The following is a 26,517-nucleotide window of genomic DNA, read 5'->3' as shown; positions in this document are numbered from 1 at the left end:
TGAGCCAATCCTATCCAATCATTTTAAGGATTTAAGAAGCTTTGCTTACCTGTCAAAGATAGAGTTTTTATTTTTAACACAAGTAAGCCAAACGAGGCCGAGTAATTTTACCATTCAGCAATAAACATGCATATCAAGAAAGGATCATTTTTAATGTATAGCCAACATTTTAGCAGTAATCCAGTTTATGTTCAATATATGCACATATATTATATGCTTTTTAAAAATGTCCTTAAAACACTTAATTAGATTTCATAAACTAGCAACTACTTGTAAAAATACTCTAAGTAATTGAAGGTGTTATACAACAAGTGAAAGAAACATGCGTTTCTTTTACTCTGACTTAGATCCTATATGGAAAAAAATTCCCCCAGTAAAACGGGGTGAAAAATGGAATTAAAATTGCTGAGATGTTTAATAATGTATAATTAAAATGCTACAATTTCATTCACTATTTTGTGGAACATAAAAATGAAACTAAAGTCAAGTTAAAGTGCAAATAAAATTTCTAAATTAGAAATTAACACACTCATTCGATCGTGAACATAAGACTATTAAATCATATTAGAAGAGACCATCAAAAAATCATTTAGACCTCAATTAAAGCTATTACCATTAAAAGATCTGCATCTTCAAAATGCCATGAAAAATTAATAATGATTGCCAATCAAAGCAATATCGTTTCTCTAAGGGGTTATTATAGAAAGAAATCACTTAAAACCAACCCCCCACCTGATCTGTCCCTGGCTTGTGCGTCACCATATGCCGCTCGAGCTGGGTGCGGTAGGCAAACGTGTAGCTGCACAGAGGGCAGGAGAAGTTCTCCTCATTCTTCTCGTGGCGGTACTTGATGTGCTCCTTCAGGGATGTCAGGCGCTTGTAGCCCCGGTCGCAGTAGGGGCAGGTCAGCAGTTGGGCAAAAGCATCTGGAGTTCCAGGTGGCAGGTCTGTAGCCCAGAGACGGGAGGGAGAGAAGCGGGCCAAAAGGTCAGTAAATCAATGGCAGCTAATGGGCTGGCTGCCCGGGATGGCATGACAGGAATCAGGGCAGTCTGTGCACGCGAGTGCCATCAGCGCACCCGGCCCCGCGCGCACCCGGGACAGACTTGTCGGAATCAGCTCACACTGCGCTGGGAAATTAATTAATTACTTGAGCTTTGGGGGGGCGGCGGGCGGGGGGGGATTTAAACAGCTGATAAATGAGGAGCTTCTCTTGAGGTGACTGACAGTACGTAGTAAACCTGGAGTCACAAATGACTCAGGAATTCACAGTGTGAAGGGGCTTGTCAGGTGTCCGTAAAGAACAAAAGGTTAGGGTCAGTCTTTCTAAACTTTCGTGTGTGTGTGTGTGTGTGTGTGTGTGTGTGTGTGTGTGTGTGTGTGTGTGTTTCTGCCTTGAAAAGTGGAATATTTCAGAAAGATGGGAATCCATTTAGATATTTTTATCTCGTAGAAATAGGCTCTAATTGTTCTTGTTCTTTATTGGATGTACAAATGACACAAATTTGCTGACAAAAAAAATTTCACAATACCCTAAAATTACAGTTCTAATCTTTGCTCATGAAATTCCATGCCTCTGCAGCTGTTCTTCAAATTTTAAGGTAAACACCCAGGCATGTAGTGCATTTGTAATTGTAACAGCTGCAGAGGTCAGTGTAGTGGCTAAAAATGAATTACAGCCTCACCATTTTCTTCCTGCCCATTGGCCTCGGGCGTGCCAAGGCGAGACAGCTCCTCGGGGGCCTCTGGGTAAATGATGGCGGTGTCACTGCGCTGAAGGTACTCCTCGATGCTGACCGCGTGGACATCGCGTTCCTCCAGTTTCCTTTTGGCAAAGTATTCCTCAAAGTCTGCTGTGCAATTTGCATTCTTAACTGAAATCATAAAAGGAGAAGACATGTCTTTTCAGGGCCTTCCTCCTAGCAGTCCAAGTCTGCTTACATCATTGCTAGGAAGACATGGTAACTTAGAAAAAGACTACAAATGCCTAGTTTATTTGTAAGAAATGTTGCAGATGACTGGTTTGGGGGTACATGTTTACTCGTATATACAAAAAAGAGGACTTTGCTTTAAGTTACATAGGCATGTTTTATTTTCTTTTTCCAGGGATACCCGTCCACATAATTTCACAAATGATTTCTAGGGAAATTTTTTGAAAAAGCTGAACTACATTCTAAGATTCATAAGAGGGAGAGATAATATTAGCTCAGAGCTACTTTAATAGCCTATATAAAACTTCCTTCTCTTTTAATAAAGGTATATTTAATTTTTTATTGTCCACTAAACTTAACGTCCCTAACCACAGCTACATCCTGTTGCTAAATATAAGCTTTTAACGCTCCACTCTGAATATCACAGACAACCAGGACTACATACTCCCAGACAGATGCAAAAGCACAGATATTCCTAGAGAGATAATACCGGGGCTGTGTTTAAAAAAAATCATGGAATGTGGCAGTTTATCTTTTCCTATAATTTCAATATGTAGCTCAGTATTTTAAAGCTGCTGAAAATAAAATTAAGCTCATGACTGATAGAAATAAAAGGTAACAGGGTAAGGTAAGAAAATGGCTATATGGCTGTGTGAGTTTGATGTTACTTTTAAATACTGTAGTTATGACTCTATTCCCATGAAATGAATAATTGTTATAAATCAATTTTAGCAACTTGTGTGACAAGACTGTGTATATTTGAAACTACTAGGTATGTTTCTGAAACGCGTGGGGCTTAAATATTCTAAATAAAATTTTTATGCATAAGACAGAGTTGGGAGAGTGTCTGTTACATTATTCTCCACTACAAGGAGGTGACAAAAAGTCCTTTGCTTTGTACAATTCATGGTGGAGTTCCACTTTCACAGTTTCTGAGAGCAGTTAACCTTGAGAACACCATATTCTTCATCTCGCCTTCTCTGCCATAAAAGATATCACAGAACTCGCTACACTAATTCTCTCTGGCAATTTGTGGCAGGGTGATCTTCAAGCAAGTCATTCCATTTTTATTTTTATTTTTGGCTTTCACTATTATGAATGTGTGAATTATAGATGAGAATAGGAAGTGGAACCTTCCATGAATTCAACAAGTATTTACTGAATGCCTGGTATGTGACACTCATCTGGTCTTGTTTGGATAAGCAAAAAACGGATCCAGTCTCATACTTCAGAAAGCCACGAGAGCAGTTAATACAAGTGATATAGTCTCAAAAACAAATATGACACTACAAACTCAAGTATAATGAAAGGAAGTTGCATGGTGGCATGGAAGAAGTAACAGGGGGACCTGGTGGGGTCTGGAAGGTCAGGAAAGCTTTAATGGAAAATGCCTGAAGTTTTAAATTAGAAGCTAGGGAAGAGCAGTGGTGACTGGAAGGACATGGTACATCCCAGGATCTGAAAGGACAGTGCTGGAGTGCAGAGTGAAAGCGGGCCAGCGTGATGCAAGGGTGAGGGGGCAGGCAGGAACCAGACCATGCAGCCTGTGTCAGCCCTGTTAAGGGTTTGGGTTTTATTGTAAGAGAAACAGGAAGACATTGAAGGGTATTAAGCAAGGAGAATGGTTGGATGGAATTATGGATTATCTGCATTTTTAAATGACAAATCCAGCTATGGCGTGACAAGGATTGCAAAAGATAAAAGTTAAGGAATTGGTGATAGAGACTACAAGAGAAATGGCTAGATTTGAGAGATACTTCCGAAGTAAAATCACTAGTGTTGGGGAAGAACCGGGTGTGCCAAAGAGGATGAGGCTAAGATCCTCCTTCATGTTCAGGTTTTTCAAATTTGATGTACGGTAGGTGACATTCACCAAAGTAGAACCACTGGAATGCTAAAAAGACTTGAAACTATAAGCTAATACATTGGATCACATAAAAGAGAACCGGGGAGCATTACACTTTGTAGACTATTAAACTAAGTGCTAAGAATCCTAAATACGGTGATCTCAAACTTTTCTCTTTTGCCACTCCAAACTTCTGTTAATTTCAACAAGAGCAATGGTGTGATTCCAAGACCTATATGTCCTTCAAATATAGCTTTGGAATGTGCAATAGTGGATTAATAATTTATATCTTAAAATTTGGCTTAAATCTTTTCTTGGAATCTTGGAATCTTAAATCTGAAGTATTTTTTTAGAAGAATAAGTCAGATCGCTGTTCCACTGGTATGCTCATGATGCTGTGGACGTTTTCCAAAACATAATTATTGGTGATGATTGTGATGGTGTCATTTAACTTGCACCATTAAGTCACTAGAAAGTATGAAGCAACTGCCGACTTGCACAAACTATCTGTCCATGGTTTGGGATCATCAAAATCACTTCAGATCTATCAAAATCCTTTGTTTTTAAGGGCAAGAAAAAGATAAAGGGGAAAATGGTGGATCCAGATGAACCTGTTTTGAACAACTTAACGGATTTGACCAATGACTGACCTCTTTTTCAGCACTCTGGCAGTAGAAAGTAATGCAATAGCTCCCTCTGAACCCAGATCTACTCAAATGTTAAATGTTCAAGACATGACTTATTTCAAGAGCACTGTCCCATTTAAAGATCCTTAGTCCTAGTAGATATGATAGATGTACATTTAACATCCTAATTTTATCTTGATATTTCAGCAACTATTTGAATTATCTGGCTATTTTTGCATGAATTTTGATTTGCACATGAATGTTTCCATCAGAAATGCAATCAAATGCAAATTAATTTGGATTTGCATTAATAGCTTTTTGGCTTAAAAAGGAGGGAAATTCTGATTTTTCTGGATAGGCAAACTAAACTGCATTTAGATACATCACTGGTGTTTGGAGAGCCAATTCACTTGCTAGATCAAATTTGGCCATGCTAGACTTCTATGTCAAGTGACATGGAGACAAAAAACATGAAATCATGTGCTTTCTTTAAGGATCATCTTTGATTATCTTTGTATCATGATTGAGGATGTTGCCTAGCAATTAGTAGGCTCTCAAAAATCATTTATGGACTATATGTGGAATAAATTATGCCCTTAACACTAATCTTGATGTAGTAGTCTTCCAGTCAAAAGAAGCATAAGATAAGATACCTATAGTTGAGCTAGAAACTTAGGCCTACTATTCAAACAATTGTAGAACAATTATGTGATAAACTGTAGTGGCCATCATAAATACTTGCAAGAGTTCATTTGATAGGGCCCACATAAGTATTCAAAAAGAGTTTCATGAGGAAGATAGCACTCAATCATTTACTTCTATTTGCTCCATCGGGACTTTGCTTCATGTGGTATAGGAATGCTAGTTATGTATCTCAACATTTAGAGTCATTTAAGTGGGCTAGAGCCTAGCCTTCCATGAACTACGTATAACCATCATGGATATAATGTGGGTTTTGCCTGGTGCTGCTATGGTTTTCCTGCCTCACGCCACAACATTCTCCTTTGCCTGGGAACGGCTCCCCATTTTCCCTGTTGCCAAGCTTTATGATACCCATGGCAGCTGCCATGTTATTATTGCACGATCCTGCTCCCCCAGTCACAGTGAATTAAGCTGCACGTGAAGTGGACTAATCTGAGTCCTCCATTCAACAGGCCACATGGTCCAGGGGTAGCCTGGACCAATCCCTTCCCTATGATTTTAGGACTTTGTTCCAAAGAGAGCATCAAAGAAGTTTATTCCCCGCAAGTGACTATAGCTATAAGAGGTACAACAAAGAAATTCATATATCCCATGTAGAATAAGATTTATGAAGAGAGAGGATGACGCAGGTAAACAGAGAGAAGTAGAGACAAAGAGCAGGTCCAGACAGGACATTCTTAGCTGTATTTGTTTCTGAGGTCAAGGTGCACCTCTTCTTCCAGGAGCTCTGTGGTCAACCTCCCTAGATTCTGTGACCCGGGACATTCCCTTTTCTAACCTTAGGCCTGAGTGTTTAGTCTCTTAGACCCCAAAGCACCCTAACTGCTATAGTAGAACAATGATGAGATTACATTTTGGTTATTCTCAACATTGTTGGGAGAGATGAAGTTTTGATTCAATTTGAAGTTTGCAGTTTTGGTTTCTGTAAAGATTTTGGAATACTGTATAGTGGACACAGGAATGAGGTAGAAAATTGGCTAAAAAGTTATAGAATTCCCCACTGCATTTTTCTAGTCTAAAATCAACCTCATTTTCCTTTTTTTTTTTGTAATCCTCTTCACTCCTTGATCTCCTAGGAAGAACTGCCAAAACACACTGACAAAGGATATTTGCATGGTATTTATGATCAAACCATAATAAAATTCGCAAGAAGCCTCAAGTAATTTCTTCCCATACCGTCTCCAGAGATTTTGTATTTAGTCCTAAAATTTACCCTGATGTCTTGCAAATATCTCCACTTTCCTGAAGGTCAAGTAAACTTTCTCTGTCTAAAAAAAGAATTTCATTAATTAAAAATGTTTCCTCATAGCCACACATATTTTATTATTGTTAGGTTAAATTTCTAGGTCTCTACAAGTGAAAAAGCCTCAAATTTCTTGTAAATATGATTGTCTCTCTCTCACTAATGTTGCTTATCAATAATACTTTCATAAATGCCTTTATGTCTAGCTTATGATAAAGATTGTTATTTTTATTTTTTAAATATACTTTTAGAGAGAGATAGAAATATCAATGATGAGAATCATTGATTAGCTGCCTCCTGCACAACCCCTACTGGGGATCGAGCCTGCAATCCAGGCATATGCCCTGACTGGGAATTAAACCATGACCTCCTGGTTCATAGGTCAATGCCCAATCACTGAGTCACATCGGCTAGCTGAGATTGATATTGTTAGACAGATAATAGTAGTTATCACTAGGGACTGATTTTAAAAATTATTGATTAAAAAACAGGCAATATTGTCCTGGCCAGTGTGGGTCAATGGTTAAAGTGTCAGCCCACACACTAAAGGGTCACAGGTTTGATTCCTGTTCAAGGGCACATACCTGGGTTGCAGGTTTGATCCCCAGCCCTAGTTGGTCAGGGCCCATGCAGGAGGTAACCAATGATGTGTCTCTCTCACATCAAAGTTTCTCTCTTTCTCTCTCTGTCACCATCCCACTCTTGCTAAAAACCAATGGAAAAAATATCCTCGGGTCCTCTGGTGAGGACAAAATAATAACAACAACAATAATAAAATAAATAAAAACAGGCAATGTTAACAGAACTCGAAATAAAAGAAATCAGTCACACACACACACACACACACACCCATAATTGAGTTGTTTTAAGATACTTTCTCAAAAATTCTTAAAAGTGAATTTTACTTAGTGTTTACAAAGTAAATTATGAGACTTAATCCTTCTCCTTTTCTGTTTTCCTCTCTTTACTTTTATTGCCTCAACATTTATTTTCATTATTTGTAACAAGTATGGGTTCATGTAGGAAGACAGGTACTCTATTATCACTTGTCTAGTACCCAGCATGTTTTTAATTTTCATTAGAAATTGAAGAAATATATTTGAATATTATGCTAAGCCATTTTAATAAACATCAAAATGAATAAATAATTCTTCTGGAAAGGAAAATATCTCGGAGGCTCTAGAAGAGCTGAAGCAAGTATATGTAAAAGCCTGAGTGGAATCATTCATCCATCCCCGTGTTTAATAACTGTTTATTGAGTGAGTACTAGTGCCAGAGTGTGGTTGGGGTAGGACGCAATCATGTTGATTAATAATTTTTGCCTAGTTCTGTGACTCTTATATGTAGAGACACTTACATAAAATGTTTGTGAACCATCAATATATAGACATATAAATGCATATATGTATTGCTCGGGATAATATCTATATACATGTGTATGGATACTTCTTCTGTATGATGCAGAAATGACATATAATCTGGCATTCACTCACTTCATATATCCAGGCGAAGGGACCAGAAGAAACTATCACAAATGTAGGTAACTAATCATCATCTTTCTGAAAACTTGTCTCTTTATTAACAACATTTTACATGATTAGAAAACTATTTTTAACTGTCATTTGTACTGAATTTTTTAGGAAGAAGCCCGTGCTCAGCATTTGTTGAGGAATAAAAATTCTCACGCTGCTTGGTTTAAAGTTGACTAACTAATGGAGTATAAGCCTTTCATCATAAGAAAAACGCACGTGTGCCTTTCTGCAGAAGGCTCCCAATATGCATATTGGTGCCAGACATCTAAAAACAACCGTGAGGGCCGAGGATGATCTTGTTCTCACTACAGAGCTACGGGGCAGCCCACCAGAGCCTCCGACTGCTGCAGAGGTGTGTGTAAAGCCAGGGAAGGCTCATCAAAAGCAACAGAGTTTTCTTCTCTTCTTGGGAATTCGTACAGGGTCTGGGCTGCTCTCTCCACGCCTGCTCTGACATGGCTTTCTCGGGGGAACACGTGTTCTGATGCCAATGAGAGTCCCACGTGCAAGAGCTTTAGGAGAGAGAGTTGCAGAAGGAGCGGGGAGATAGGAATCTGTACTACTCTGCAGGATCAAATATCTCCCCCAACACCAGGAAGTAGCCCAGCCAGGGACAGAGTCTAATTTTAAAGTTAGCTTTATCTCAGGGGCTTGTGAATATCAAGATGGAGAGACTACTAACCCTTAGAAAGTTGTGATTGCTATGTATCCTACAGAAGCCATGCCTTAAAAAAAATTTCCAGTTAGATAATATGTATTATCTTTCACAATACTGTAGAATCTAAAAATTTGGAATTGGTATATTACCAAAACGACTCATAGACTATTTTATTGTATTTTAAAGAGGTTTATAAAGTAAGATGTTTTTGCCCAGCAATTCCGTGAGCTTTTCATGTTACACAACATGTACGGATGCTAAGGCAGTGTTTCAAAATAGGGTCTCCAGGCTGGAAGCATGAGTATTACCTGGGAACCTGTTTGAAATGCAGTTGCTTAGGCTCGAACTCAGACCTATGAAATCAGCAATCTGTGTTTTAACAAGTCTGTCAGCTGATTCTGATACTCACCCAGTTTAAGAATCACTACTCTGGGAATTCAGTCCTTTGACTCACCTGGCTCAACGGGCATTCAGTAACATGGTTTTGCGAAACAGCACAAAACTGCTCCTATGTCAGGTAGCCTTCCCGACTATTTCATCCTGAGCTCATATCCCAGGCCTGCAGTGACTGAGTATCATCTGCATATCTCAATTTTCGAACTTATATCACCTTGTTATCTGTTGTTTACATGTCTGTGAGCTGGCAGAGGCATGGATCATGTCTTACGCAGATTTTATTACCAGGTCCTTGTACGGTGCCCAGCACACAGCAGATGCTCAATAACTCAATGATTAGACCAGGTTCTGGGTCACTGGACTCCTCATAATGGCTCAGCTGCTTATTATTTTTATATCCTCACCTGCAAAATGAACCAGTATATGCTTTCTGGGCTATCCTTGAAGTTTCAGAATTTCATAATTTCACGTAATTAATCACCCTAATCCAGTGGTCGGCAAACTGCTGCTTTCGAGCCACATGCGGCTCTTTGGCCTCTTGAGTGTGGCTCTTCCACAAAATACCGACTTCTGCACATGGGCCATGAAGTTTCAATCGCACTGTACATGCGCGCCCGCACGGGGTATTTTGTGGAAGAGCCACACTCAAGGGGCCAAAGAGCCGCATGTGGCTCTCAAGCCGCAGTTTGCCGACCAGGGCCTTAATCAATTTGCTCTTTTTTTTTTTTGCCATATTCTTCTAGATTAAAAACTCAAACAAACACAGCTTTCTGATGGAGGATCCACATCCACAGATTTAGAAACTATATTTTGGAGCCGCCTGGAAACTGCAGACGATGCCACAAGGAACACAGTGCTTGTTGAGTATTTGCTGAATGAAAGAGGGGACACTCAAAAAGCTTGGGATGTCAGTTCTTTTCTGTGGGAATCCTTGCTGTGAAGTTAGCTGCTTCTAATCACAAACAAAGCGAATAAAACCACAGCATTCACCAGCCAGGAAGTGACAGGCTCTTCTTGGTGTACGCTGATTATAGTCTGAAATGACCCTCCCGTCCAACCTGCCAAGGGCTGCTTCTGTTTTCCCTGCTCGGAACCTCTCTTTTCTCTACTTTATTTTTGAAAACTCATTGTAGGAAATTAACTTAAAAATTAAAACGATAATTTGCAGGACATATCTGACTTAGATGATAAAACTCTTCCATCATATAACAATGTGATCACTATCATACAAAAGAAGAAAATGACATGCTTTATATTAATATGACCCCTTGTTAAGTATGTAGGTACTAAATTGAATTATCTAATAATCTGATCTTGCACAATTGGTTAACACTATACATCCACTCAAGCCTTGCTGAGAAATACCTCATGATCAAAATTGTGTGGCTTCTGTTACCCCTATAAGAAAGCTAGCTAATTAAAAAGTTTAAATTTAATCTCCATGTAAGAGTAATAAGAGGACTTGGAACTTTTTAAACCAAGACGATAATAAAGGTACAGAAAATGTCTTACTCTTTCCCCCACTTTCTCTGTGTTAATGATATGACTCAGAATTCGTGCTTAAGGAGGCTTAACTGCTTGCTAGGCTGCTAACCTCACCACTAACATTACCAATTGAGGAGAGTTATACCTTGGCCCATAACGCTTCTTGCTCACGCAAGATTTTGAATCTAGGTCTAGATCTGTACTCAGAATTCAATTTTTCAGTAGACACCTGGAAAGACTCCGTAAACCTGGACAGCGTTTGTTTAGGACTCAAATCCCTGACCCCAGCCCTTCCCATTCTGGCTTATACTCTGCTATTATCATAGTGCATTTTTTGAGGTATAAGCAGGTCTGGCTACATCATTTGTGGGGCCTAGTGCAACATGTCAACAGCAAAGCAATGGGCCAAGAGCGAGGCCCTTCAAGCTCAGGGCCCTGTGACGGTGCTCTCCTGGGTATGATATCATGAGGCAGGATCCCAGAGAACGCCCCCCTCCCACGCCAACTATAGCAGCCCCGTGATTTTTGTTTTCTTTGCCCCTGCTTTCTGGTAAAATGTTATTAGAAAGAGGGGTAGGGTGGCGTGGAGTCCAAAATTTCTAGTCGAATTTCCTCATTTACCAGATGACACAACGAAGGTACAGTGAGGTCCACGATTCATGCAAAGTGACACAAATGGTTTCCAGAAGAGCTGGATGGAGAATTCATGTGTCCTCACTCTTAACCCATTAGTTTTCAACTATATCATAATGACTCATTATGAGGGAAAGAATGAGAGAACCCCATCTTTTTAGTTTCTCATCATGCCTAACTGCTTGGTTATGACCTGAATAGCTTCTAGATGCTGAAAAGTTCACTATGACATTATAAATAGTTCTAAACAACATTAAAACACCATCAAATTTGTATGGGGAAAGCCAATGTAAATGCCAAATTCAATGTAAATAAAAGATTACATTTTAAATTTTTTTCTCTCTTTTTTTCATGTCCCTGCTTATTTCTTACTGGTTAATCCATGTCTCAGTCTATTGGGGCAAAGCAAAAACATCATAAAAGTACTTCAAATTCACCATTTGAGATGCTTATTTAAAATTTCCATTTAATATTTAATAATTGTAAATTTTCCTAATTTGGAATTTTCTTATTTTTAATCATGTTTCTAAAGGCACTCAATATAGAGTAAGTTCATGAAGCACCTTGCAAAGGTGAATTTGTATTAACTATTATGGTTATAGTAAATAAAAATATCTCAAGTTTAACTTAGGATTAGAGACTTTATTCACGGTTCATTTTGCTTTCCCATCTCGCATATTACTTGTTTGTCCTCCCACATGCTTAATGATACCTTCCTCTATGTGTTCCACTTCTTCCAATGAATGAAACTGTGTCATTCCTTGATAATTTCCCATCCCTCACAGCCTTGCCAACTGAGCTACTCCTGCTTTCATCTGTCTTCACACAAAGAGCAAAGAGGATCGGTCAACATACTCCTTAATTCACATTACCCTTTCAAAGCAGTGTTCCTATTTTATTAATTTGTTCAGCATCTATTTGTTTATTCATTTATTCATTAATTCAACAAATAACCTGTTTATCAACCACCAAGGCTACGTGAACGCTGTGCCTACTGAGAGGAACCACGGAGAAGAGCAAACTTAACCTCTACCCTCAAAAAGCCTCCAATCTCTAGTCGTATTTTTTGAAGTTTAAGTCATCCATTTCTCCATGATATTTTCTAACACTACCTATATAGCTCTGGTAAAATGACACTCGTCCTAGTATTATATTTACCCCAGGCCACCATTATTGTCATTTTGGAAAACTTCATTACTCAAAAGATAGTCCATGGGGAATCCTGGCTTCATAGTGCTTTGACTTTCTCTAGTTCAGCAACATGGATGGAAACACCTTGGTACTAGGCTAACTCTGGGACAATTCCGTCTCTATAAACTGAAACTTGACACTTTCAATCTCTGATTTCAATTGTCTGTCCTTTCCCATCATTGCATTCCTCATTCCCTGAAACAGGTACTTCATTGTGATAATCAGGCCCTGACAAGTCCTCCAGTCTATTTCACCCATTCTGATTTTATACTTGTCTCAGTTCACCTTGGAGCCTGAAATCACTTCCATCCCTATCTTCTATTCTTCTATTCTTACCTGACAAATTAAAATCTAGCTCATTTTCCCTGCCCCTACAGTATCCAAAATGTCTAAAGAAGCTTTAATAATTGTATTGACTTATTTCAGTCTATGTTATCAAAATAGGATACTCTTTTATGATGATAATTGAATTTCCATACATTGTCCACAGCAACTACTCTACATTTTCACTTCTCAATATTCCAACCCTCTCTCATTCCCTTACTGTCTGTCAACTGATGAGTTCTTTTCCTACTTACTACAAAGAATGCAACTCATGTGATGCGAATTCCCTAAACTACCTTAAGTTCAATCAAAGAAATCTGCCATTATTCTTCCATTCTTTTTAAATTTTATTGCTAAACATGTGTCTCTTCCCATAGCCAAGGCTACCTTCTAGAGCTATCCCCTCACAGCTCTTCTGATAACCTACTTAATCTTTCACCCAGTCTCACATTTTCAGCCTTTCTTTCTTGCTCTCATTTGCAGAGGCATGTTCAGCAAGCCTTTGTCCTGAAGAGAATCTTCCCTAAAATTTACAACCTTCTGTCTTCATGTCCCCAATAATTGATCTTATACTGTCAGAAGCTCTTTGCAATATGGAACACTTTTCACCTGAACCTATATAGCTTGTTGTGTTTCAAATAAACATCTTATCCATATATTATTAAAATAATTAATAAGAATGGCTACCAATGATTACACATTTAGTATGTCTAACATTGTGCTAAACAGTTTACACACATTTCTTATTCATCCACCATTGTTTTATTCACCCAATTGAATGTAAATCCTTAATGACAGTGATTATTCATTGTATCTTTCATGATGCCTAACAAAATGCCTTGCACCTAGTAGGGTCTCCCTAAGTGACTAGTAATCTCAGTAGTTAACGAGGATACACTTATTTATGAATGTTGCCTTTCTGAATTTGAATCTGATTAACAGCGGAAAGATGTAAGTTTCCTTGTGAAAATAGATGCTTTGTCTTACGTGTTAAAACATACAATTTCTTTCATTTTTAGTTTTTTCTATTGACACTGTAAGATTTTTCATTCCTTAAGGACTGGAATTAGGTTTTCTATTTCCTTAAAGTTTCTTTCTTAAGCCTCAGTTCAAATTCTGCACTAAACAACTAAACAAATACTCTGACTGAAGAGAATGAATGTAAGTATTTTAGTGGTTATTAACAAGTGACAAATATTTTATTCTTTGTTTATTGACTGTTATACAGGACAGAAAGAAAAAAATATGATTCCTGATGCTAATCAGTGACCAAGTAAAAGAAAATCTCTGATAGCTTTCATCATCATTATATACAAACATTATAAAGACTACCAAAACCTCTTCCACATTTAAAAAAAGGATGCTAGTTAAAGATGATGTCAGATAGAAAATTAAGCTATTCCTTCTTAATCTTCATATTTTAACCTCAAATGCATTGTGAGGACAGTGAAAAGAAACTTGTACTAAAACTTGTCTGAGTAGTTTTCCAAGATGTCAAAGGAATGTAATTAGCAAAGGCTCTTAAAATGGACTGGTTAGTCCTTCCACTCTAAATTTGTTAAATATTGTATTTTTGTTTTCTAGAGAAGGAGTCTGTGAGGAGCCAATGTGAAGGGAGAAAACAGTTCAGAATGCATTTACAGTATTTCTTAATGAATAATGTAGTTTACATCTTACTTGTACATGCAAACAGGCAAAAACAAAACAAAGCAGGTGAGCGTCTAGTATATGGTAGGCTTTGTATTAAGTACTTTAAAAATGCTCTGCCACTTAATCCCTACAATGAGACTTTGTACACAGGGAATCATTATTTCCACTTCAGTGATGTAGTAATGAAGGCTTATTATATATTCAAGTTCATGTAACTAGTAATTGGTAGAGACAAAATTCAAATGTAGTTTATCTGACTCTAGAATCTGGAGCACCCCAAAACAACATTTGCCTTTCATATGTAAAAGCAGGTATACATTATTCTTAAAATATTGGAAGCTTATTTAATGACTATATCTAGAGTCAATATATATGGTTACTTCTTGGGCAATAATTCGCTTGCATTATGTAAGATTAAGAACGGAGACTTAAATTGGCTTTGCCCGGTTTCTAGATGCAAGGTGTTTTTCTTTTCCCAGCAAAGGAAGCAGCGGCGCAGGTGGTTATTAATAGCCCTTTATAACTAGAGTAGTAGATTGTCTGAGTAAATATAACTTTCACACTTTCAAAGAGGAAACAACAGGGGCCTATTTGGGTCTTGATATGCACGTGGAACCGCATTAATGCTAATGATCACCATGTACCTACCATAGATCCTTGTTACTACTAGCTCTCAGGCAAACTCATGTTTATAATGCTCCTAAGTTTTTCCAGTTCTCTAATCTTCTTGGAAAACAGTTTTTTCACACACTCTTAAAACTTCTACATAATAATTTCATTCTGAATTTGAATCTGATTAACATCAGAAAGATGTAAGATTCCTTGTGAAAATATATGCTTTGTTTTATGTGTTAAAACATACAATTTCTTTCGTTTTTAAAATATTAAAACAAATGTAGCAACATTAAGTGAAATGTGGGAAATTATTAATATAAATCATATTTTGCAATGCTTTATGTTTGTTATAAGTCAATTTTGCTATGCTGCTAATCTAACTTTGTTGTCAAAAGTAGTGATACCCTAGGACAGTGATTCTCAACCTTGGCTGCACATTAGAATCACCTGGGAATCTTTTTAAAATCCTGATTTCTGGGCCTCATCCTCCAGAAATTCTGTCTTTTTGTTACTAATGTTGTGGCCTCACCCCATAACAAAGAAACAGAATTTCCGGAGGATGAGGCCCAGAAATCAGGATTTTAAAAAGATTCCCAGGTGATTCTAATGTGCAGCCAAGGTTGAGAACCACTGCCCTAGGATGTTGCCCTTTGCCTTTAACAACTTGACTTTAGGAACTAAAATTCTGGTTTCACCCTGAAGATGCTGGACTTAATCCCTGCCACAGGGAATGCTTTCCCCTACTGAGGTTTTCTTCCCAAAGTCCATTTCTTCTCCACCAATTACTTGTTTATTCATTTATTCATTTTATCAGTCATAATGTGTACCATGTGTATTCACTGCTATACTGGGCACTTTGAGGGAAACAGGGAATAGTTTCCTTCTTAAAGCAAATATTTTGAGGGGCACTTTTAAGATATATGTACATATACATATACATATACATATACACACATATATACATATATAATGTATTTAATCACCTCAGCAATCAATCCTATGAGGTAGGTATCATTATAATCTACCTCCACTTTACAGCTGAAGAAATTGCTTTATCCTCATGAAATTAAGTAGGTGAAAGAGGTGCAAACAATATAAAGAGGAACAATGCAGCATGCCCAAATTAGTCATGTGCACCTGAGGGCGGTGGGGTTTCAGAGAGGACGAGATTGGTGTGGTCTGGGTGTTCAAGGATGACCACATGAAGGAAATGGGATGTGAGATGGCCCTGAAGGGTGGGGACAATTTGGATGACTGGAGGGAAAGGGAGAGAGAGATTATCATGTCAAGGAAAAGCATGGGCAGAGATTCAGGTTGGCCTAAATGTGATTCTTTCCAGATATTACTGAGGATTTGGTCTGATAAGAATGAAACATTATTGGTATGAAATGGATGGCACTTAATACCAGAGAAGAATGTGCATTTTGTCCGATAGGTACTAAGGTGCAATTAAGGATACTAGAAGGAGATTTAGACAATGAGAAAAGAATTATTGGAAAAATGTGAACTGAGAAATAGAGGAGTGCATGAAGACTAGAGAGCAATCAAATGTAACGGAGTCTTTCTTGTTTGGGAGACTAGAATAATGAGAGATGAAACTGTCTGGTTAGTTATTTCAGGCGAGGGGTCAAAAAGATGTCAACTTGAAAAGGTGAAAGGGAAAGCAAGTGTTGTTTGTCTCTCATTTGCTCCCTCATTTCTTCAAAACTTCTGACCTAGACCATTCCAGGATTTATGGTAATAAAGCAACCAAAACCCCATACCATTCCTGTCCTCAAGTAGCTTACAATTTAGTGGGGAGAAACATACCTGCAGGTGACTAAATATAATATGAGAGAGAATGAAATAGATCCTATAAGAAGCCTCTCAAAGGAATGAATGGTTAATCCTGAGTTAGAGATGATGAGATGGAGATGGTGGAGATGGCCTTTAAGAGGGTGTGTGATGCTGTCAGGCTAAGAAAGCTCTCAGGCTAAGAAAGAACAATGGCTTCCTAGGTTGAAGGAAAATCATGAGCAAAGGCAAAGGGGTATAAATGGTAAGCAGCCTTTCCGAGCTGGGGTATATTCTGGGCAGTGGTGTTAAAGGCAAGATGGAGTTAGATCATGGAGGTGTCAACTCAGCTCAAAAGCCTACTCATTCTGAAACCAATGGAGAATCATTCAAGGTTGAGTCTGAATGGAATGGGGGATGAGTTACAATTATCCATCTGCCCTAAGTGTCAGAAAAACAACTCCTAACTTACTTTGCTAGTGTGAAGAATGTATTAAAGAAATTAGGAATTGAAAACAGGGGGCCCAGTTAGCAAGATATTATAAGACTCAAATGAAAGATGAGGATTTAAAATGATACAAGTGATGTATGACAGTGTGACAGTAGAATTCATAGTGTTTAATGACTAATTAGACAAAGTAGGTAAATGTCAAAGATGATGCCATCGTTTCTAGCAGCATCAGCTCCTCAGAGTGGTGGGAACCCTTTTGAGGCAAAAGGATATGTCTGGTGATTTAGATTTATTTCCAATCTGCCATCAGTTAGCTATGTGGCATGTTTTTTTTTCTAGTTTCCTCAACTATCAAATTACAGTTAAGGAATTGTTCTGGAGTGTAACTTTTAATTTTAGAATTCTGTGATTCAATTCAACTAAACCTTCCCACTTCTTCTTACAGATTTAAACTCAGCAGAATATATTATGAAGGATATGCTTTTAGATTCTAAAAGACTATTTTATTTATATAAAGTTAAACTTTACTATTTAGTAGATTTGTAAAATTGAGGAAGAACTTCAGAGGTCTTGTCTTTACGTTTAGTTAGGAATGAATTTTGTGTGATGAGTATTCAGAGAGAAATATTAGAGACATTGTCTTTGCCGTCCCTCTAAAAGTTATTCCAGTTAACAATTTTTTATCAGAAAAATTGCTTAACTTTTTTTGTTTGTTTTGTTAATCCTCACTTGAGGATATTTTTTTTTCCATTGATTTTTAGACAGAGTGGGAGGGAGGGGGAGAGACACAGATAGAGAAACATCGATATGAGAGAGAAACATCGATATGAGAGAGATACAACACATCGATTGGTTGCCTCCTGTACGTGCCCGAACAGGGGCCAAGGGTCGAGCCTGCAACCAAGGTACACGTGTCCTTGACCAGAATCGAACCTGGGACCCTTCAGTCAGGGGGCCGACACTCCAACCACTGAGCCAAACAGGTTAGAGCAACTTTTTAAAAATGTATATATTCCAGTGTCTACTGGTTCTGCTTTGATTAGAAAAGAAAAATGGAATCTGATGTTAAACAGTTCTATATTCATTCATTAATAAAAACATTTATTTAGAGCCTATTAATTTTAAGGCACACTTATAGACAATGTGGTAGCCTAAGAAACAATCCAGGCTTTTAGAGTTTGCAATCTAATTTGGAAAAGACAACATATTAATTAACAACACACTACAGCCTCTATGGAAAGGTTAGCTGATATGTTCTATAAGAGTTCATTGAGGAAGATATCAGTTAAGTTGGGACGGATAGAGGAGGTCAGTGGGATCCTCATCAGAAGGACTTGGGTGAAGAGAAATATATGGTTGATTAATAAGTAATTTCAACCAGAAAACATGTCTCATTTCAATTTCCCATGTATTTAGCATCTAAAAAGATGCCAGAGCAAAGAAATAGTAACTTATAGTTGGGAAGAGATATGTATTTATTCTCTAACAGGGCTGAGTTATAAACTGAGGATCAGCAGTACATTCCCAATTAACAAGTTCATTGTATTTGCTCAGCATTCTTTCAAAATTGTAGTTATTGGAACCTTTTGATTGAATTGACCATTCTCTCCCTTTTGAAACTTTCTTTCTTTGCCTTCTGAATATTTCATATTTTTTCTCTCTTAAAATCTTTTTTCTTTCAATGAATTTGACTTTTCTTTCCACCCACCAGGAACCCTGGCCTCAGCTTTCTACTTGTTTCAATAAACACACTGTCAATTGTAAGTCTCATCGTCCCAAAATATTAAAAACTATCTGAATATATTTTCATGACTCTCAAGTATCTATAGCCAGCCCTGATTTCCTGGGTTTTAATTCTTCATTTCCAATGGACATTCTCATCTTCCCCTATATATTTGTCTAACCTTTATATGAAAATATGTGTGTCTAAAAACCAGCTCAAGGTCTTCTCCCCAAAATTGGATCTTTTTTTCTGTTTACCTAGAAATAGCAAGTATTACCATATTCTAAACACACAAAGTGTAATCTTGAAGCTATTTTGACTCCATCACTAAGAGAATCAATGGGTCCGTAAGAAGTCATGTTGCTAATTTCATCATTGTCACCACCCTAGGACAAGCTTTTTTATCACTTTACACCTGAATGACTACAGTGACTTCTAGTTGGTTTTCCCCCCCCCAAAGAAATCATGGTAGTGTAACATGACCCAAACTTGTATTTGTTGCTTTGTGTTCTCCATCAGCTGGATTCAACTTAAAATGTTCACTTCATTTCCCATGAATTGCCTCCTAGGACCTGGCCAAATCCTTTTCCTAGTCTCTGAATAAATATCGCAGTTTCCTTCATTGGCTAACATACTCCTCCTTTGCTAGAAAGCTCTTCCTCACTCCTCTATGACTATGGAAAATGTACTTAGTTCAAGTTTCAGCACCATCATAAAACCTTTTCTAAATACTAACACGATGGGATTTCTCTTACTTCCGTAATTTGAAATAATTATGGTTCTTGACATTTGTTGCATATTTATCACATATTTTCACTTACTGCTCATTATTATTTTTTGAGTGTTAGTCTCATGGTCCAAATTAAATAATAACCACGTCTTGGACTACCTGACCCATCTTCTACCACACATACCCACAACAGTGAACATAGAGAAGACAGTCAATGGATACTTATTGATTTATTTATTGACTGAATACATATAAACTATAAGGAGTAGCAAGCAGTATGAGAAAAGGCATCTTAAAGCTAGATGAAAGAACGTTCAAAATTGATTTTTAAATCTTCTGAATAGAAACACTTTTTATCAATTTCCCTTTAAACTTTAAGTGTGTAAAACAGCCAGTAAATTGTCACTTTGTGGAATAAATTTACTTTTGTGACACTTCAACTGCCTATAAAGGTAATAAAATTAGCATTTGTTTATGCTTGAAGTTGAAATTTAATATTTATTTTTAAAAGAAACATGAATCCATATTTGAGCTCATGAGTTGGGACATTGTAGAAAGTATCTTATTTATGGTATTTATTATGATGCTTTTATATAAAGTTATTTTTTCATGTTTCTATTTTACATGGTGAGGGTACCCCTGCAACAGAGACTATTAAAACTAGAAACACTCTTAAGAAGCAACTAGTTCAATCTATTTATTTTTCAGGTGTAGAGAGTGAATTCCAAAGAAGGTAACTGACTTGCCCTAGGTCAGAAGCTAGTTACTGCCAGGGCTGTACCTAAAAATTAGGATTCTATACTTTTTCCAAAATCCCATATTGTGCAGTTTTATTTTTGTAGCTAGGTTTTCATTATTTTTCTTATTTTATACCCAAGAAAGTGAATTACTGCCTTGTACGTTATTAACAAAAGCATTCTAAATAGAAGCACAGCCTGAGCGGTTTATTATGATGTTCATCAACGTAAGAGAAATATGAATATAACCTTAATTACTCACATTTCTAAAACTTCATAAAACCGTAACTTTTTTTCAGTTGGTGAGTTGAGTGGAAGTAGTTATGTGATTTTATTTTACTTTTTGGTGTTGTTTTGGAAGAGAACCTTAATACTGGGCACTATGCTAATATTTGTAATGGTAGTGTGAAGGGCTGTTTGAAACACCAACAATAATTAGCCTTATTCAGGAAAAGAGATAAACACAGCGAGTCTATGTAAATTTGCACTGGTGCTGTGAGAATGTGAGAGAAGATGCTGTTGGGGGACAGAACATGGACTTTGTCTGGAGACTCCATCCTACAGCAGTAGCCCAGGAAAACAAAATACCACTGACTACCTGCCCACTGTCCTTTTTTTAGCTCCACTAAAAAGAATTAAAACTGTCAGTTTTTCTTTATAAAACCGTTGCTTAGACAATATTATTTGGAAGGGTTAGAGGGCACTGAGCATTCAAAGTAAAGACAGAATAAAAAGAAACTCAAATGATCAATTTTTGTGAGGGATGTTCATGGAAATTTGGTTTATCTTTCTGAAAAAACAACACATTTTACAAACAAAATTACACTGTATCATTTGAATCCTGAATGCCAATATCAAGTGGTGCCTAGATGAGGCATATTATATTCTGCTTTTAAAATTATCTGTGCAATCTTTTAAAGTAAAAATTACTTACAGAAATTTGCCAAACTCATGATTTGAAAGGGTTTAGTCATCCACTTCACCTTTCTCAATGTTCACAGGAAAATGAAGGGTTTAAGATATATTTGCTGAATAAAATGCCAAAACATAGAGAGTTCTAATTTGCAACAAAACAGGAGACGTGTAATGTCTAACTTGATTGTGAAATCATGGAACTACAGATGGAAGGGTCAGTGTTTCTTTCCCCGACTCGCTAGATCCATATGACAGGGCAAATGTGAGCTTGGTGCGGTCAGCTTCACTTACCTGTACCATTGTTAATTGTGGTCTGGATCATGGCTTCCGGCCCCATAGTGTCATACTCTTCCTTCATTTCTTCTGTGGGGGAAAATTATCTTTAGCATTTGAAAATTGTAAAAAGGCTTACTATACTAAGCATGCCAACCACAGGAACAAGGAAGAGTCTTTGAAAGGAAACAGAGAAAAGGCTTGTTGTAAACCTCTAAACAATAGCTTTGTTCAGGCAATTGAATGAATCCAATAGTGCTAGCTGCACAAGAACTTATTTACTTTAAGCATTACTGCAAGCTGTGAAAAACAGAGGTGCTTATTTGGGGCAAATGAAGGGCTTTTCTTCTGGTGGCAGTTCTAGTGACAAACAGGGGGAAAGATATTATTTTTTCAATAAGAGTCAAAAGCAACTAGTATTTGTACTTACAAAGAGCCATGCTAGCTGCTAGGCCTCTAGTAACCCTGGATGGTTTGAGGCAAGTCAGAATTTCTTATTTTATTTTCATACTTGTCTCCCCTTTGTATGGCACTAACCTACACATGCATATTTTTTTTAAAATCTAATTCTACATATCGAAACTCGAAATGCCCAGTTTATAAGACAAGCATTGAAAACACCTATTTCACTGTTTTATAAAACCTTCGAAAGCATGCTTCCTTATTCCTTCCCCCAACCCCTCTGCAAATATCTCCCTTCCTTATTTATGCCCCAGGAGATAATCGAGTCATTTTCTGAGGAAAACATACAGATAAAACAACAGCTCAATGTTCTGATGAAGATGAAGATATGTCACATTAAAGTTGAAGACGCGTACCTGATAAAAGGCCATTTTCTAAAATGGCAATATTACAGGAGGATTCTTGACTTTTCTGCCTATCAAATTATAGTTTATGTGAGAGGGCAGAGAAGGACAGTGGCCAGTTCAAAATCCTCCAAATACGTAAATGAAGCATGGACTTTTTAAAAAAATTGTATCTTGACAACAACAGTACTAATGAGAACCAAACACGATCCAGTATAAATATTTCCCAGTGGTAATTATTGTACTTAAAACAAGAGAAACTTTATAAACGGGTCTCTGAGTTCCCGAATTTATTCTAATCATCCTTTGCTCATCACATTTTAGTCGCAATCATTTGATAAAAGAACAAGTTCTAGCAAATGTTACGGCAACATTAGAATAGATGTTTTACAGTTAGTGACCTGCAGCTTGTCTGTTTCTGGTTTCAGAACTGAAAAATCATGGGCTTGATAGGTAAAATAAATAGATGCTAATTTAATGCCACTGAACATATAACAGCCAGAACATTTGAATGGTATTTGTTTAAACTGTACAACCACTTTAAATTTATTCTTGGACCTGGATTTGTCTCTTATTGAAGGTCTATTTTCACAGAGACATTTTGCATAAAACATGTAGAAGTTCAATATATAGCAAAATTGTATTGTCAATTGTAATAATTGATCGGTTGAAAGGCTCCCTCATCTGATATTTTTATCAGTCTCTGCAAGGAATGAAATTAAGGTATTTCTCAGAAGTTCAGCACAAGATATAAATATAGCTTTTGTGTCTTTCTTCCTCGTTCTTCTCATGTGATTTCTGGTAGCTAAGAGTCAGAAGTATCATAAGTTTTCCATCTGAGAGATCAAGTCACTGAGGGGAAAACAGTTAACAGCATTTTTTTTTGCATAATAGTGGTAATGTTCAAGATTTCTGCTGCACTTCCTTCCTCATTGTCATTTTCTTATGAAAAAGTAAAGAGAAGTTACAGTAGGTGGTTGCTTCCCAAATTATTAAATGCTGGGTGTACAAATGTGTAGTCGGCAATTTGTGTCTACTGGACTCTGTAGTAACTTTAGCTTTACCCTCTTTTATCAAAGATGGTGCAATTGCAATGGTGTCACTTTTTACCTCGAATGTACTTTGCTTCGATTTGCTGAGCACCAACCTATTCTTTTTAAATTCCAAGCTCAATTTATTAAAATGAAACACTATGCCTTTCCAGGTATGTATTTGAAACACTATGTATCTGCCTATTTAATTAAGTTTCACGTGACCCAGACTCTGGAAAAAAAATAGTAATTCTGAGGTTAGGAATAGCCCCTCTGAATTAATGTCAGTCCTGGCTGTCTTCCGGCCTCACGCCTAACCTTAAACATTTTCCAAGACACCTCTGACTCAGCACACTGTGTCTGAAACCACATAGTATATTTATTTTTAAAACACTTGTAAAAGTTTGCATTTTCCAGTCACCCTTGGGATGAAGGTTTGTAAAAATAAAGGGCACTTTCTTCCTGAAGATGAAGAATCCTTGAATAAGCAGAAAGAGGCCAAGATGCAGGTGATTTATTTAAGTCTGTGTCAGTGATAATGATGTCATGGTTTCCAGCACACTGTGTCCACCCCATTGTGGGACAAAAGAATGTCAAGGACAATTCTAAACACAAAACTCTGATTGTGCTGGAACCGGAAAGGCACAGTAAGAACTCCACTGCGCTCTTCAGCTCAAAACCTGCATCCTGCAGACAAAGGACAGAGAGCCAGGGAGCAGGAGCAAGGGAGAGGGGCTTATCTCAGAGTGGAGCTATGTGCTGAGGTAGGACGGTAGACAGCCAGGCACCAGGGATAAAACACTACTAAATAAAACAGCAACAGAATTAGAGTTATTGTCTGTAGTGTGCGTTTTGAACAATAAATAAAAAAAATATTTTATCAGGAGAAAAATGTGTTATCTAAGAGTCAGGATAAACAATGAGTAGCTTTTTAAGACCAATTTCTTTTCATTAGACATCAAGGCACCACTTTTGGAACAATATAAAAAAAGGACAATAAATCATGACTAATCATTAGAAATAGACAGGTAATAGCCGGGTAACTTTCTGGGTCCAAATAGCCCAATGAGATTAGGGATTTACATTTTATTTAATTATTGTGACTCCAGAATGCTAGTTTATTTACCATAAAGGTAAGAGCAAAGAGCAGCCTGTTCATTTGTATCTCAGGCAACATTAACTACAGGTGCTAACAGGGCTTGTAAGGCATTCATATGGATTATGGTATATTAAAACATTTAGAATCATGATCCATGACCAGCACAGAAAAGCTGCCATGGTCACACACTACTACAGCTTGACATTGGTGTTTTGGCTGTTTTTCAATTACCAATCTTAATTTTTTTAAATTAAACTTTTTTTTTTAGAAGTTTGGAGCGGCACATTTGTTATATCATTATTAATTATTCCTTTAAGGGTGGAAATTCGAGTAATTGGTCCTTACCCTTGATTTCTAGATATTAAAATTTAAAGCATCAGAACATTCATTCTTATAGCCCTGCATATCTAGTTCATTAACAAATATGAATAGCTAACACCAGCTCATTTAAATAGTATGTCTTACATGAGTTCTCGCCACACTCTTTTTCTGTCACACTGCTCCCAAGAATCATTGGCTCTTATTATACATGTAAATGGCTATCATAAAAATAAAAATTTCATTTAAGATTGTTAATGACTTCTGCAGCAGTCAGACTTCCTTTAATGATCATCCTCTGCCCCTAATTAAACGTATTTATCTTTCAAGCATCTTTGGCTGAGTTCTCCCTCATAGTTGAAAATCTAAAACCTTAAGACTTAATGGATATAACGATAAATGTTTATGTGTGGGATTGCTGAGATTCGAGAAACCTTCACCGAAAGCAAAATTGGAAACAGAAAGAGTACAAAACTTGGCACTGTATATTAGGACAACGAGAAAACAAATATACCGCACTCACACTCCCATCAGTCTTTTCTTCTGTGTGTTTTTTTTCCCTCCACATTTAATTTCTTTGGTTAGTGGAAGTGCTTTTATTTTCCTCCTTCCAGAATACCAAGCAATTCCTCTGCCTATGTTCAATTTTTATAGTCTGCGACATCACAATAGCATATAGGTAGACTTTTTATTTTAATTTTCTATTATAGTTGGCGTGCAATAGGTAGACTTGTGCCTATTTCCCTTCCCACTCACTTCACCTATCTATAAAAAAACTGCTGTTATTTTTATTGCAAAGAAAAAACAAGGTGGGGTAAACCATGATAGCTTTCTCCCTGTGCTGGGAATAGAGATTAAGGAGACACAATGGTGAATTAGGAGTCATTTAAAAAATTTTTATAGGCCACCTTCCCAAGTAAAGATGAGCAGAGGGAATTCAGGGGACTAAGACTAATTCTCTTTTGCTAATCATTTCACACCTTAGTGATGTTCCATCCTAAGTGAGCTTAGACCAAGTCACTTCCATTCACCCAGTGGCAAATGAAGTTTTAGTTTGAACATAATTTACCTTATTTTTATGACAGCTGGCCTTGAACCACCTTTACTTCCCCAGAGATTCCCACCAAATAGCCGGCATCATTATCAAGTGCTTAGCTGTTAAATAATAAAAAAGCTACCTGACCAGGTGAAAGTGTGAAATCACATTCACACTTAACAAAGGAGAATGATTAGATGGTTGGATTAGAACAGGAGGTGTCAGACAGACACTGCAACAACATTAAACTGGCAGCCCTTTAGTTGATATTGCTACACCATTTCCACACAAAACTTTCTAAATTATGTCAGTTGTGAGTTCTTACGTGGCTTCCAAGTTCTACCCTGAATGTACAGCTCTTGATCATGCTCTGTGGTTCGCGCATTACACACCTGCTGCAGGTACTTCGTGTTGTGTGTTTCTAAGGTAGCTCGTGTATGCAACGTGCATCAGCACCGAAACATAACCCCTTCCTAAGATGTCAGTGGTGAAATGTGATAACGCTGCTATCACTTCATAATCTGTCACCAGCTTTGGTATCTCTATGCTGCGAGGGCCATGGGAAGAAATATTTTAATTATCTGGTTGTGGACGTTCCCCTAGGTAGGAAAGATTAGTGTAAGAGGGCACAGGCAGGGGCCCAGTCGTCTCTGACACTTACCTGGACCATCTACAGAGGCTTGCAGAATGTCGCTGCTGTGCCAGGTATGTTCCACTCCACCCTCCCTTATCTCCTCTTCCTCTTCCTCTCTGGGCAGCAGAGCTTGGCTCACGTGCGGGGAGGACTCATGGT

The 26,517-nt window shown here is 37.4% G+C and overlaps 1 protein-coding gene across 2 annotated transcripts in view; it reads right to left on the bottom strand.

Annotated features, from left to right (window-relative positions):
• The window catches only part of ZEB2 (zinc finger E-box binding homeobox 2), a 101,817-nt gene that overhangs the window by 14,254 nt on the left and 61,046 nt on the right, over positions 1 to 26,517 (bottom strand). For both annotated transcript variants that reach the window (XM_023752432.1, XM_023752431.1), the window contains exons 2-5: positions 26,386 to 26,517; positions 21,453 to 21,524; positions 1,686 to 1,874; positions 733 to 947 (exon numbers count right to left, since the gene is read on the bottom strand). The exon at positions 26,386 to 26,517 is cut by the window's right edge and continues 126 nt beyond it. In XM_023752432.1, coding sequence (XP_023608200.1) covers positions 733 to 947; positions 1,686 to 1,874; positions 21,453 to 21,524; positions 26,386 to 26,517 — 608 coding nt within the window. The remainder of the gene's footprint in view (positions 1 to 732; positions 948 to 1,685; positions 1,875 to 21,452; positions 21,525 to 26,385) is intronic.

The sequence above is a fragment of the Myotis lucifugus genome, unplaced genomic scaffold (assembly GCF_000147115.1).
Source record: "Myotis lucifugus unplaced genomic scaffold, Myoluc2.0 scaffold_32, whole genome shotgun sequence".
In the NCBI taxonomy this organism is placed as follows: domain Eukaryota; kingdom Metazoa; phylum Chordata; class Mammalia; order Chiroptera; family Vespertilionidae; genus Myotis; species Myotis lucifugus.
Note: the sequence above shows the minus strand (reverse complement) of the source record. Positions and strands in the feature narration are given on the sequence as shown.